This window comes from Sapajus apella, unplaced genomic scaffold, assembly GCF_009761245.1.
Source record: "Sapajus apella isolate SASKATOON/1434 unplaced genomic scaffold, GSC_monkey_1.0 scaffold89, whole genome shotgun sequence".
In the NCBI taxonomy this organism is placed as follows: domain Eukaryota; kingdom Metazoa; phylum Chordata; class Mammalia; order Primates; family Cebidae; genus Sapajus; species Sapajus apella.
Genome location: NW_022437029.1, coordinates 4876766 through 4891582, shown reverse-complemented (window position 1 = coordinate 4891582; position 14817 = coordinate 4876766). Strand labels below are relative to the sequence as shown.

Here is a 14817-nt window from a genome sequence, read left to right as displayed (position 1 = left end):
CTTTTTTTTTTTTTTTTTTTTTTTTTTTTGAGACGGAGTTTCACTCTTGTTGCCCAGGCTGGAGTGCAATGGCGTGATATTGGCTTACCACAATCTCCGCCTCCCAGGTTCAAGTGATTCTCCTGCCTCAGCCTCCTGAGTATCTGGGATTACAGGCATCCACCACCACTCCTGGCTAATTTTGTATTTTTAGTAGAGACAGGGTTTCTCCATGTTGGTCTGGCTGGTCTCAAACTCCTGACCTCAGGTGATCCACCCACCTCAGCTTCTCAAAGTGCTGGGATTACAGGCGTGAGCCACCACGCCCAGCCAAGTACTGTTATTTTTAACTCTACTAGCTGATTTCTGTTGGTAGAACAAGGTCTTCAAGCAACAGCAATAATACTAAACAATTGCTAGGTATGCTCTGTGCCTGGCGCAGTTGTATGCACATTGTATGTGCCCCTCAGCCCCTGACGTGAGGCAGAGAGCATAGGAAACTAGTTCAGACCACCAGCCGGCTCATGTCTGAGCCCAGCCTGTTTGGCTCCAAAACCCATACTATACTCTTAACTCCTTTTCTTCATCACTTGCAGAAAATAGATTTATCATACAGGAGGAAAAGTTAACCAACTGAGGCAAATCAGCAAAAGAGTAAAATATATATGCCTTTTTTCTTTTTTATTCTGAAAGTGATAGGTGCTCATTGTAGAAAAATGGAGTGTATACAAAAATGTGTAAGAGAGAAACTAAGTGTTGCTTGAGCCTGCCACCCCAAGATGATTTGTTAATATTTTTGTTGTATTTCCATTTGAGTCATTTTATGGACTTATATAAGGTACTGCCAGTTTGGTATTACTTTACTTATTACTGCTAGTTGATTTATGCCACAATTTTTTCCTAAAAAGCTTTAATAACTTACAAAGGCACATAAAAATGTACAGCCTAGTGTGAGGGCATAAATAAGCCATGGTTTTTGTAGAGTGAAGGGAAAATTTCCCTAGAAGTGCCAGAATCTATTTCACATGAAAGAGAAAATAATGACTTATGATAAATAAGTAGACTAGATTGTTGATTTGACGTCAGCTAACTTGTAATGAGAAGATAAGTTGAATGTCTTGAATAAAAAGATAAGTAGAATGTCTTATTTCCTTTATAAGTTATATAAACATTGTTTTTAAAAACATTAACACATACTTAATTTTTTTAGGCATATTTTTCATAGAATATGCATTGACCCATGGCTTTTGGATCACCGAACATGTCCAATGTGTAAACTTGATGTCATCAAAGCCCTGGGATATTGGGTTTGTTACATTTTTGTTTATATTCAATCTCTGCCCCAGTTCTTCCTGAGTGATTCAGTTTAATTATTGACTAAGCAAGAGGAACGGGCAAAATGCTCCTTCTAATATCCTTATGGTTCTCTGAAGAAAATTTCCTCATTATTAAAAATGAATTTTTAAGGCAGTCCAAAAAAATCAGTGAAATAAATTTATGATGATAGAATAATATACTCGGGTGTTTCTCAGAGAGTTTGTAATTATTTAGAACAATATGTTTTGGTATGCTGCACCACAGAATGTATATATGCTAGTTAGTTTTGTATAAACAAGAATCATAAAATAATTAAAAAGGAAGGAGCCTCATAGTTTGCTGGCTTTAAGTGCGTATTTTACGTGTGAAGAAACCAAAGCCAACACTTCTTAACATCAGTTCTCCCTATTCCTAGGTTTCAAAATGAAATAGTTTGGGGGCAGTTTGTCCTGTAGTGAATTTGTTTCATCACTGATGGTCATAGGGCCTTCCACAGAAGACATGGGGGCAAAATGAAAAGGAAATTATAGTAGTAGCTAGCCATGTGCTGAATAAATGCTTTCCATACCTTGTTATGTCTAATCCTCACAGCTGCTATATAAGTACTGTCACTATTCCCATCTAATTAGAAACTTGAGCTTAGAGAAGCTAAGTAACTCACCTGAGGTCATACAGTTAGTTAATGGGGAATCATCTTTCAAATAAAGTTTGATTAATTCCAGGGTCTAAGCACTTAACTATTACCCTACCCAAAGAGGGGAACATAAAGGGAAAATATGTGTTTGTTTAGGTTGTTATTTTTTTTTCTTTTTAGAATTTTCATAAAATCTATTAATTTCTCAACATATACTCATTTAAATGATAAACAGTTTTAGGCTGGCCACAGTGGCCCACGCCTATAATTTCAGCACTTAGGGAGGTCAAGACGGAAGAATCAGTTGAGGTCAGGAGTTCAAGACCAGCCTGGCCAACCTGGTGAAACCCTGTCTTTACTAAAAATACAAAAAAAAAAAAAAAAATAGCGAAGTATGGTGGCATGCTTCTGTAGTCTGAGTTACTTGGGAGACTGAGGCAGGAGAATTGCTTGGACCCAGGAGGCAGATGTTGTGCTGACCCAAGAGTGTGTCACTGCACTCCAGCCTGGGCAATGAGAATGAAACCCTGTCATAAGTAAATAAATAAATAAATAAACAAAACAGTTTTTAAATAAAGATCTTTGGGGGAAAATAATATCAAATATAGTCTTGTTGTAAACATATTTTTAGAGTTTTTCATAGATAGAGTTTATTGTAGAATTAGAAACTACAGTTTGGGTTTTCTTTTTATGATGATCATTTTATGCAGCATTAAGCCATATGGTCATGTAAGCTTCTGTAGCGGCATTACTAAAGAATTGACCCATGAAACAGACTTATTTCCTAAACTGCAGTCTGCTTAAAAATGCCCCCTTATCTTCTAGCTTAAGAGACTGCTTCCTTAATAACTACTGTCATTCTCTATGAATTATGGTCTGTTTTTTATTAAGACAGCCTCACTTTGTCACCCAGGCTGGAGTGCAGTGGTGCGATCTCTGCTGACTGCAACCTCCTCCCTTCTGTGTTTAAGTGATTCTTCTGCCTTAGCCTCCTGAGTAGCTGAAATTGCAGGTAGATGCCGCTATACCCAGCTAATTTTTTTGTATTTTTTGTAGAGACAGGGTTTTACCATGTTAGCCAGGCTGGTCTCAAATTCCTGGCCTTGAGTGATCTACCCACCTCAGCGTCCCAAAGTGCTGAGATTACAGGCATGAGCTGTTGCACCTGGCCACTGAATTATGTTTTTTAAGTGTGAGTTCCAGAGCACCTTCACTGTGTGCTCACAGGAAGGTGGAGGTCAGTGTTCAAGAACTGTATGTCTAGAAAAGTTGTCTACTAGAATTTCTTCATGTATTCATGATTTTCGATAATTGTATCTGTGTTTAGCATGGCATAACATGCTTTCTTTTTGAGACAGTCTTGCTCTGTCACCATGCACCAGGCTGGAGTACAGTGGTGCGATCTTGGCTCACTGCAATCTCCGCCTCCTGGGTTCGAGCAATTCTCCTCCCTCAGTCTCCTGAATAGCTGGGACTACAGGCGTGCGCCACCACAGCCAGCTAATTTTTGTATTTTTTAGTAGAGATGGGGTTTCACCATGTTGGCCAGGATGGTCTCCATCTCTTGACCTCATGATCTGCCCACCTCGGCCTCCCAAAGTGCTGGGATTACAGGCATGGACCACCGTACCTGGCCATAATATGCTTTCTTAATGAACCTGGCTCATCCCTTCTTTACTCCAGAAACTGTAGCTTACATGAGAGGATGAGCCTTTATGAGACAGCATTTCAAATAATAGAATACGATGAATTTCTTTCTTGGCAAGGTTTTTGAATTCTTTTCCTTTATTAGATACACTCTAAAACGTATTCTCAGTTGTTTTCTTCATTAGTCAGTAGTTTTAAACAAGCTTTTCATTTCTGGATGTTTGTATGAAAGGAATTTCACTGACTGTTGCACAGGGACTTTAATCCTCATGAGTTTTGTTTTTGGAAATAAGCTACATATATATTTCATATATTAAAAATTAAGATTCTTCATCTTATGTTGCTTTGTTAGAATGTTAATTTCAGAAAGCTAGAACATATATCTTCAGAATGCCTAATTTGTTTTTTGAAGAACAGAACCTGTAGTAACTTTAAACCTTAGAAACTTACCTGTCTTGCCTTTGACTTTTGAATCTTTAGACAGTACACCCTTTCTGTGGACCTGTTGACCCCTCCTGCTTTAGTTAGCCATGCTGCTCCCTCTTGTAGTAACTAGTTCTCTATTTCCCCGTAACTGTAGTGAGAGTCACTGTCAGTCTGCCACACAGGCTTTAAGGGTTTACAGCTATAACCACTTCAGTGTGTCCTTATCACTTGTTTTCATTGATTTGGCAAGGATGGGTCAAAGAAGTGCCACCTAAGGTGCTAGATCTGAACTTGGCTCTGGGGAGACAAAGATGAGTAAGACACAGCCCCTCCCTTCATGGGCTCTGGAGGATTTTACTTTCTGGACTGTTTGGGGTTTGGGGCACGCGCACAGACATGACATGGCCAAAGAGGCCTGTTTGAAGTGTTCCCTGTGGGAGCACAGAGGAGGAGTCATGTGCCCTGCTGCCAGGTAGAAGTTGGAAAGTGGAGCAAGTGCATTTGAGAGGGCAGCTGAGCTGGGTGTTGCATTATCCATCAGACAAACCAAGGTGTTGAGGTTGATGCTGTGTCTGTGGAATGAACAGACAGGGTTGGAGGCTGGCAGGTAGTTAAGTTGGCAGATATTTAGGTAAAAAGGTTGGGACTAGGCTGAGCAGAGTTTGGGTATTGTGATGTTACAGCCACAGGGTTTGTTGCTTGTTGTGTCAGGAGCAGGAATAGGAGGGTGTTACGTTACTGGTGAGGCAGGAGAGGCAGGTTCTAGAACACAGGTGGAGCAGGGCTGTTGGGGGCACAGCCCAGTGGAGGGAGGTGGAATGTCTGTGAGTGGTGTTTTTACCTGAAGCAATGGTGAGATGCTGAGCCAGGTGGTCATAGTCAACCAGCAGTAACCCCTCACTGAATAAGTCGCTTTACCAGGAGTTCCATCTACTTACAACGCAGCTTTGACTCTTTTATTGATCAAATAAGGTTTCTAACTGTCCCCCAAATGTTGAGACATAACGTAGTGATGCTGTTAGTGTCTCTGGTCCCCCACTTTCACTGTCTTCCTTTCTTTAAAGCAGCAAATGGAAGAGGGAGGGAAGGTAGAGCCAAACTACAGCTGATCAACACCCTGTCCATACAGAAGGAGTCAGAGTGACTTTTTTTTTTTTTTTAAGAAAATAATACAGTCTGAAGGCATCTGTTGTTCAAAAGCCTTGTTTATGTCTGAAACCATAGTGCCTCACTGTAAACCAGCACAGGGTGGTAATCAGAGTTCATGGCTGTGGCCTCATATCCTCTGTCCAAGAAGGCAAGAAAGTGAAAGAAAGCTTCACTTTCTGTTAGTAGTTTAAAAGGTGGCTTTGCTTGTATCAAGGAGAGGAACTGTTTTTTAGAATAAAAAACATGTAGGCCTTAGGAGGTTCATTGTCAAGAAGGAATTCATTTTTTCATGATACTAGATAAGGGAGACATTGATGTGCTTTTTGCCAGATTCATTATATGGAAGTACATAATATCATGTGTGAATTATGAGCCAGATGTTAGATAAGATTTGATCATGTTTTTTCTTCTGTTCTGATTCTCAAGGGAGAGCCTGGGGATGTGCAGGAGATGCCTGCTCCAGAATCTCCTCCTGGAAGGGATCTGGCTGCAAATTTGAGTCTAACTGATGATGATGGAAGTGATGAGAGCAGTCCACCATCAGCCTCCCCATCTGAATCTGAGCCACAGTGTGACACCAGCTTTAAAGGAGATGCAGGGGAAAGTACAGCGTTGCTAGGTGAGCGGTATGCAGATTATAAAAGAAAGGAACGTGCCAGGTGTGGTGGCTTGCTCACACCTGTAATCCCAGTGCTTTGGGAAGTTAAGGTGAGACAATTGCTTGAGTTTGAGCTATCAAAGAATAAATAACCAAGAATTTGAGACCAGTCTGGGTAACATAGGGAGACCCCATCCCTACAAAAAAATTTGTAAATTAGCCACGTATGGTGGCATGCTCCTGTAGCCCCAGCTACTGAGAAGGCTGAGGCAGGAGAGTAGCTTGAGACCAAGGGCCCCAGGCTGCAGTGGGCTATGATCCTGTCACTGTATACCAGCCTGAACCTGGATGACAGAGCAAGACCGTCTCTTTAAAAAAAAAAAAAGGAATTAGTAGCTGTGAAAGAAAATTTAAAAATACATAAAATGTAGAAAAGCATAAAGGAAACAAATGAAAACAATCATCCCACACCTAGAGATACCATTTTAACACTTTGATAAAGTGTTTTCTGGAAATTGAAGGGTGTTTAAGGGTAGGGGAGTATCACTTATGGGCTGTTAGGCAACATACTTTTTACCTAATTTATGGCACTCTTTCTGTGTTGATAAATAGATAATTTTTTACAGCTACACAGTATTATATTTCAGATTTTCTATAATTTCTTGAAACTATTAATGGTTGTTTATTATCAGTAGCACTTTGAAATCATTATGTATATATAACTTACCCCTTGTCTAATTGTTTTCTGTCACTCTAACAGGTAAAATATAGTGAACTGCGTGTGTGTGTGTGTGTGTGTGTGTGTGTGTGTGTGTGTGTGTTGTTTGTTTGAGACAGGGTCTTGCTCTGTTGCCCCGGCTGGAGTGCAGTAGTGAGAACACAGCTCATTGCAGCCTCAAACTCCCAGGCTCAAGCAGTCCTGCCACCTCTGCCTCCCAAGTAGCTGGGACCACAGGCCCGTGCCACCATGTCCAGCTACCTTTTTTGTTGTCGTTGTTGAGATGGAGTCTTGCTCTTTCGCCAGGCTGGAGGGCAGTGGCACAATCTCAGCTCACTGCAACCTCGCCTCCCAGGTTCAAGTGATTCTTCCACCTCAGCTTCTTGAGTAGCTGGTACTATTGGCGCGTGCCACCATACCCAGCTAATTTTTGTATTTTTATTAGAGACGGGGTTTCACCATGTTGGCCAGGATCGTCTCGATCTCTTGACCTCGTGATCTGTCACCTAAGCCTCCCAAAGTGTTGGGATTACAGGAGTGAGCCACTGCGCCTGGTCCCAGCTAGCTTTTTAAATTGTTTTGTAGAAATGAAGTCTCACCATGTTGTCTAGACTAATCGCATTTTTTTTTATTACTGATGAGGCTACCCTCTTTTCACATTGTTGGTCATCTTTGTTCTTTGATTAATTGCTTATTTTATCTTTAGCTTACTTTTTTATGGAGATAGTAATTTTTCATATTGATCCTTAAAGAGTTTTTTATACACTGAAAATACTAAGGTCTGTCATATATTTTGTGTATTTCTCCCCCCATTTCTGTATCCTTTGACTTTTCACTGTATTTTCCAGACAGAAATTGTATAGTTTAGTTTCCCGTTCTCTCATGATTCTGCCTTTGATTGCATGCTGACTTAGGAAGGTCTTTCTTATCTTAGGATTATAAGGATATTGACCTGTACTTTGCTCGTATTTGTGGGTTTTGTATTTTACATTTAAGGCTTAATATATATAGTTTAAGGTGTGAGGGGAGATTTAATCTTTTTTTTTTCTTTTTATTCCACTTATTAAACCTAAGTGTTTAATCAGTTGTCCTAATATTGTTTAGTGAACAATTGCAAATAATATGTTTTGATATTTGCAAGGCAAATTCCTTTATCTTTATTCTTCTTTTAAAAAAATTTCTGGGCTACTCTACATCATCACTACTATTATTATTACATTATTATTGTTATTATTATTATTATTGTTAGAAATGGAGTCTTGCTCTGTCAGCCAGTCTGGAGTGTAGTGGCGCGATAGCTCACTGCAGCCTCCGCCTCCTGGGTTCAAGTGATGCACCTGCTTTAGCCTCCAAATAGCTGGGATTACAGGTACATGTCACCATGCCTGGCTAATTTTTTGTATTTTTAGTAGAGACAGGGATTTCACTGTGTTGGTCAGGCTGGTCTTACTCCTGGCCTCAGGTGATCCACTGTCCTCGGCCTCCCAACATACTGGAATTACAAGTGTGAGCCACCACACCTGGCCTGTTCTACATTTTTTAAAGATTAACTCTAAAATCATTTTACCAAGTAAAAGAGAATCACATCATCAGAATTTTTATTGGAATTGGATTCATTTAAAGATTATTTTAAGTGGGAAGAATTGATGCTTCAGATTTTGGATTTCATCATCCCGGAAGAGGAAGCATATTTTTCCAAAGCAGTAGGATTCAAACTAAGTCCGTTTCTTTGTAGCACATTTAGGATCTGTAAGGCAAAAATAGATAGGAATATTAGAATGTAAGTATTAACCAGTAAAAGAATGCATTGTGGAAAAGGAGAATAGATTTCAGAGAATTATAAAATTGTAGCAATCGATCTGTGTAGGCATTCTCCTTACCAGTTCTCCAGCTAAAACTCAGTCAGCTTTCAAAGCAGCATGTTCCGTTGGTAAATGGCTCTTATTTTAAGAATCTCTTTATGTAGAGCCAGAGTGCATACCAGTGTGATTTTTGCCATTGCCTTCCAACTCCAGAAAGAAAACTAACTTTGCCTTCTCTAGTACAGGAGCACCCTTGAGATACTAAGACTCTTATTCTGCTAAATGTCCTTCAAAAGCAGCCTCCAGATTTTTCTGCATTCTTGCTACCTTATTAACTTGCAGTGTATTACAGCGGACCATTTTCTGTCCTGAAATGCCCTCTTAGAACTAAGATAGTATAATTTGATTTGAAATCATGGGTAGAAATGAAGGTAGAAGAAGCAGCTAGGTTTACAAAGCAGCAGAATGTCAGATACATTCTGAAGCAGCCAGATTCTCCCACGTCCCCACCATCGGGAGTGGTGACACGTTAATCTCTACCTCTTAGGGATAATATATAGTGCCTGGTAAATACTGGCTATTGTTTTTATTGGAGCAGTATCACCATCACCTTAGCTACTTGTTCCAACTTTTGGGAACATCTGGTGCCACCATCTCTGTTTTTAAAAAACTGATCTGCTGATGAGATTAATGTTGGCTAGGCTAATGCTAGAAAAACCCTTATATGTGGAAGATGTTTACTGATTTTTCTTGTTGGCTATCAATGGAATGGATTATCAGTTTTGCATATATGTTTCATTTAAAATTTTCTGTTTACCATCTTGAATTATCTCCAAGTGAGTAACTGTGTTTATGTAATTGAAGCTCGGAATATGCTGCACTCTCCTCCTGATGGAGTAGCTGTGTTGCTCTCTTGCAGAAGCTGGCAGGAGTGACTCTCGCCATGGAGGACCCGTCTCCTAGCGCACGTGCCCACTGAAGTAGCACTGACAGAAGTTTGGCTTGAACTAAAGGACATTTTATTTTTTTTACTTTAGCATATAATTTGTATATTTGAAAATAGTGTACATTATTTACCTATTAGGTTCTGATTTAATATACAAAGGGCTAAGATATTTTATTCTTAAAGAGACTTTGATTAGTCTTCATATATTTATCTACTAAAATACAGTGTTTATGAACAGTGTGTTGTTTCAGACTATTATAAAGCCAACTGGGGCAGGCACTCTAATGTAAAGGACAGGTGATGTTTCTAAATAATAGACTGGCTGCTATGGTACTGTATAAAAAGGTTAATTCTATTTTTGGCTAAGCACATCAATTTTAGACTAGTTGAAGTGGAACTGTATAATTCAATTCAATAATTGATCACATGGGCTTTCCCTGGAGGAAAGTTTTTTTTTTTTAAGAACTTGAAACTTGTAACTGAGATGTCTGCAGCTTTCTTGCCCATCTGTATTGTATGTGAAGATTTCAGAACCTGAGAGCACTTTTTCTTTGTTGTTTAGAATTATGAGAAAAGCACTAGATGACTTTAGGATTTGCATTTTTCCCTTTATTGTCTCGCTTCTTGTGATGCCTTGATGGGGAGGGAAATCTGTTTATTTTTTCCTACAAATAAAAAGCTAAGATTCTATATTGCATGTGAGCATTACGTTCTTCATTGCCTTGTTAAGGAAAATGAGTAGGCAGACTAAAAATCCGTTATATTGGTTTGAGTTACAATTTAATCTTTAAAACTAAAAGGGCGATAGATGTAGAATTGTAATTTTGTGTTGACAAGAAATAACCACTTTTCTTGATTCGTGTTTAAGCACATTTCATACCATGACCTTCCCTAACCATTTCTTCTTTTTTACTTGTTTGCTGTTCTTCTGGGTCAAGGGAGAAGGCTAATGCAAAACTTTTGGAAACTGCTAAGTATTAGAAAGTGATTAACACACACACACACCCTGCTGTTTTCTCAGGGTGTAGAAGTCAAGGAGTATGAGGCAGTTACTTTTTAGAATGTGGAATTGTCTTTTATTGCTCTGTATGTTTTTACATTGTAGATAAAAATGTTTATTGAAAAAAGTTTTAAAATTGTAAATTTATTCTTATAGCCATAGGTAGGATATAAGGATTATTATTATTATTATTATTTATTTTATTTTATTTTTTTGAGACGGAGTTTCGCTCTTGTTACCCAGGCTGGAGTGCAATGGCGCGATCTCGGCTCACCGCAACCTCCGCCTCCTGGGTTCAGGCAATTCTCCTGCCTCAGCCTCCTGAGTAGCTGGGACTACAGACACGCACCACCATGCCCAGCTAATTTTTTGTAGTTTTAGTAGAGACGGGGTTTCACCATGTTGACCAGGATGGTCTCGATCTCTTGACCTTGTGATCCACCCACCTCAGCCTCTCAAAGTGCTGGGATTACAGGCTTGAGCCACCGCGCCTGGCTTGGATATAAGGATTTATATAGATTATTTTCTGAAGCCACTTAATGCTTTGATTCTAGCTACCCATTGTGAAATAGTAAGTAAACAGTTTTACTGAAATAAACTCTATAGATAGATGCAGTATGAGGAGCTAGTAAAGTAGAAAATTTATTTTGCTTTGCACAAAAAGTTTATTTTAGCAGACAGCCTCAGGTAGGTTTCTATAACAGCCATTACCTTTGAAATCTATCTTCTGTAGTTTAATATAAATAGGAAAATATCCTGATTCTGTAGCAAGTAAGTTGTTTGCTCTTTGTCTTTTAAGAAAAACTAGGGGAAAATGTTTCAATTAGTCATTCTTCCCAGTAGCTAATGAAGCTGACTTTTAAATGGAAGGCTGTGAGCTTTGCAGATGCTGCCGCTGCTGCCCGGAGCCCCCTGCTTCCAGCCATGGTCAACCCCACCATGTTCTTCGACATTGCCGTGGATGATGAGCACTTGGGCTGTGTCTCCTTCAAGGTAAGGGGCCTGGAAGTCAAGAAGTGACTGCTCATCTAATCCACGAAACTATGTTAACAGATTGGAGCTGTTTTTTGCAGACAAGGTTCCAAAGACAGCAGAAAACTTCCGTGCTCTGAGCATTGGGGAAAAAGGATTTGGTTATAAGGGTTCCTGCTTTCACAGAATTATTCCAGGGTTTCTATGTCAGAGTGGTGACTCCACATGCCATAACAGCATTGGTGGTGAGTCCATCTGCAGGGAGAAATTTGATGACAGGAACTTCATCCTAAGCATACAGGTCCTGGCTTCTTGTCCATGGCAAATGCTGGACGCAGCATGAACACTTCCCAGTTTTTTATCTGTACAGCCAAGACTCCGAGACTGAGTGGTTGGATGGCAAGCATGTGGTCTTTGGCAAGGTGAAAGATGGCATGAATATTGTGGAGGCCATGGAGCACTTTAGGTCCAGGAAAGGCAAGATCAGCAATCGGCGAGATGATCACATTGCTGATTGTGAACAACTGTAATTAATTTGACTTGTGTTCATCTTAAAAAAAAAAAAAATACTGTGACAGACCAAGGTAAATCGTTTTTGATAATTACAGAAGTGTGATTTCGTAATCAGCTCTCAAACATAATGTTCCTTAATTTAAAAGCTCGAACACTAAATTATAAATTGAAGTGGTTGGAATAATTACAGTCATGTCTCTAGAAACAAGTCTTTAGTAGCAAAAAAGAAATTAGCAAGAGAAGAAAACTCTTCAGAACTTTGAAAGGAAATAGTTTTCGTTGATAGAAGTTTTCTTAGATGGAAATTAACATGATAAAGAAGTGACAGGCCCGATGTGGTGGTGCATGCTTTTAACACCAACAGTGGGAGGCCAAGATGGAAGGATCCCTTGAGCCCAGGAATTCAAGACTAGCCTGAACAACACGGCAAAACTCCATTGCTACTAAAAATTTAAAAATTTAGCTGGACATGGTGGCACCTGCCTATAGCCACAGCTACTTGGGAAGCTGAGGTGGGAGGATCGCTGGAGCCCAAGAGGTCAAGGCTGCAGTGAGCTGTGATCACCGCTGTACTCCAACCCGGGCAAGAGTGAGACCCTGTCAAAAAAAAAAAAAAAAAAAAAGGAAGGGCCAACTATTATGAGGGTTTCTACTAAAACTTTTAAGTTGATAAGATGCAGAGAATTGGGGGAATGTATAGTAAATCAGATTTCATTTAGTTAGATTATTTACCACACAAATCACTCTCCCCCTAACATTTGTCATAAGAGCCATGTGTTCACATGTACTATAGACCAGTATTTCACTGTGGAAACCACGGGTGGCGTGGCAAAGGAGGCAGTGTCCGTGACTGTGCCACTCTCCACAGGCCCCTTCCTGCTGTCCTGCTTCTTCTACTCCTCAGTGTCTGGACCGGCACTCTGGGTTTCCTTCCCAGCAGAAAACCAAAGGGCCAGAGAGGTCTAAAAACACACACCACTCGGCAGGTAATAATTTCCCCATGTACTGTCTTGAACACACAGCCTTTCCCAAAAGACTGCTCCCTCCAGCTACTGAGGAATGATGACAAGAAAAGGCCGAATTGCAGTGTCTCCATCAGCAGTTTGCTCTCTCTATGGGCACACAATGACAAAATATCCTGAAGCGAACCAATAGTCTGACCTCAGTAACAGGACTGGAAGCTTTGTGCCATGGGAGTGGTCAAGAAAGGCATCCCAAAGATAACTGAGCGATTTAAAAATCATAATAGACCTTCAGGAATAGGTGATTGTTCCCATATAGTGGGGATGAAATACCCAATGTAACCAAATTCCCCAGTAAGATAGCTTAATTTGGCAATAGTCTCTTCCTTTGAGCACGTTCAAGTTTATTTGCTCAATGAAGGCTGAAATTATGTCAGTATATATGTATTACTAACTAGAACTTGAGGTAATTATATGTTTTAGTCAAAAGCAGTTTCTGTGGGCTTGGTATAAATCCTACTTTGTGATTTACTAAAGCACAGGATGTTGACTCAAACCAAAACTAGTTCTGTAGTTAATGTATGTGTGACTTAATAGTCAATTAGAAAAGCCACCTACGACATTCCCAGCTAATTTAGTTTTAAAAGTTTTTTTTAAAAACACCTGTCGGCTGGGCACGATGCTCATGCTTGTAATCCCAGCACTTCGGGAGGCCGAGGCAGGTGGATCACGAGGTCAAGAGATAGAGACCATCCTGGCCAGCATGGTGTGAGACCCTGTCTCTACTAAAAACACACAAAAAAATTAGCCAGATGTGGTGATGCATGCCTGTAATCCCAGCTACTCAGGCGGCTGAGACAGGAGAATTGCTTGAAACTGGAAAATGGAAGTTGCAGTGAGTCGGGATCACACCACTGCACTCCAGCCTGGCGATAGAGTGAGACTCCGTCTCAAAACCCACAAACACTTGTCACCATATTTTCAAAAACACTAACATTTGGATTACCAGTTACAAAAGTGAAATTTTTATGGTGTCATAATCAGCCATGCAGCTGGAGACTTGCCCTCTTTTCTATAGCGAAGTTGTGAAGAAAAGTGTTGGCACTACATTCATTTAAATATTAGGAAAAAAAGCCAACCCATGCTTTTTTTTTTTTTTTGCTGAGTTGTAGGGTTGTATTATGGGCTAGTGAGAAGCCTGGGAACACCAGGATTTTGTGTGGACTGATTGCAGGTATCAGATCCAGGATTATACAGGTACTCTTGGAAGTGTCTTGGGGATTTTCCTGATAAGAACAGTAGCGATTGCATAAAAACAACAGACAAGATGTAAAGTGAAATCAGTAAAATATCTTAATAGAGGGTGCTGGAATTTTAATAAATGTGTAAAAAGTTCTTCCTATGCATTAATTTTCCAGATACCCTTAAAATGTTTAAGGAATATCATTCAAAATACTGTTTAAAAGAGACATGTAACCATCATCAAGAAAATGTCAGTCATTAAATGTGCTACTTAAAATTAGGTGTAAATGTATATGTACATTAGAAGAGTAAAAACTGGTATTTCTTTAAAGCTTTCTAAATAAAGAAACACTGTTATTTGTAATAGTTATATTTTAGAATCCCAAACTATTTTTGAAATAACTGCTTTCTACCCTGTTACTTATTGCTGTCTTCTTTTTAACAGGTGATTTGAAGATTTTGAAGCTAGAAATTGGAACTAGAAAATCCCAAGAATCCAAGGTGTCTTAACGTGACAGTTGAACTCATTTGATTATACTTAAAAGCTTATTGCAGTTAGCCAGGCGGCAGTGGCTCAAGCCTGTAATCCCAGCACTTTGGGAGGCCGAGGTGGGTGGATCACGAGGTCAAGAGATCGAGACCATCCTGGTCAACATGGTGAAAACCCCGTCTCTACTAAAAATACAAAACATTAGCTGGGCGTGGTGGCGCATGCCTGTAATCCCAGCTACTCAGGAGGTTGAGGCAGGAGAATTGCCTGAACCCAGGAGGCGGAGGTTGCGGTGAGCCGAGATCGTGCCATTGCACTCCAGCCTGGGTAACAAGAGCGAAACTCCGTCTCAAAAAAAAAAAAAAAAAAAAGTTTATTGCAGTTATTGAATCTGTTTAGTGGTACCATTGTATCTCACTGCA

The 14817-nt window shown here is 39.8% G+C and overlaps 2 protein-coding genes and 1 non-coding gene across 6 annotated transcripts in view; all 3 read left to right on the top strand.

Moving 5' to 3' along the window:
* Positions 1-9913, top strand: part of RNF149 (ring finger protein 149) — a 30726-nt gene extending 20813 nt beyond the window's left edge. Inside the window, exons 5-7 of the mRNA XM_032255482.1 lie at positions 1190-1286; positions 5579-5771; positions 9190-9913. Coding sequence (XP_032111373.1) covers positions 1190-1286; positions 5579-5771; positions 9190-9233 — 334 coding nt within the window. The 3' untranslated portion in view covers positions 9234-9913. The remainder of the gene's footprint in view (positions 1-1189; positions 1287-5578; positions 5772-9189) is intronic.
* Positions 9914-10723: 810 nt separating this feature from the next.
* LOC116534792 lies at positions 10724-14459 on the top strand. 4 transcript variants are annotated; one of them, XM_032255485.1, is made up of 4 exons: positions 10724-11209; positions 12570-12687; positions 13836-13920; positions 14351-14459. In XM_032255485.1, exons 1-3 carry the CDS (start codon positions 11063-11065, stop codon positions 13889-13891), a joined length of 321 nt encoding a protein of 106 aa, XP_032111376.1. In that variant the 5' UTR covers positions 10724-11062; the 3' UTR covers positions 13892-13920; positions 14351-14459. The 4 variants fall into 4 exon arrangements, 3 of the variants coding, with proteins under 3 accessions (XP_032111376.1, XP_032111375.1, XP_032111374.1); XR_004261875.1 differs by having other exon boundaries at positions 10724-12964; XM_032255484.1 differs by lacking the exon at positions 13836-13920.
* Positions 12753-12868, top strand: LOC116534846. The gene has a single exon (XR_004261915.1). It is a non-coding gene; the product is annotated as a small nucleolar RNA SNORD89 (small nucleolar RNA).
* Positions 14460-14817: the final 358 nt, after the last annotated feature.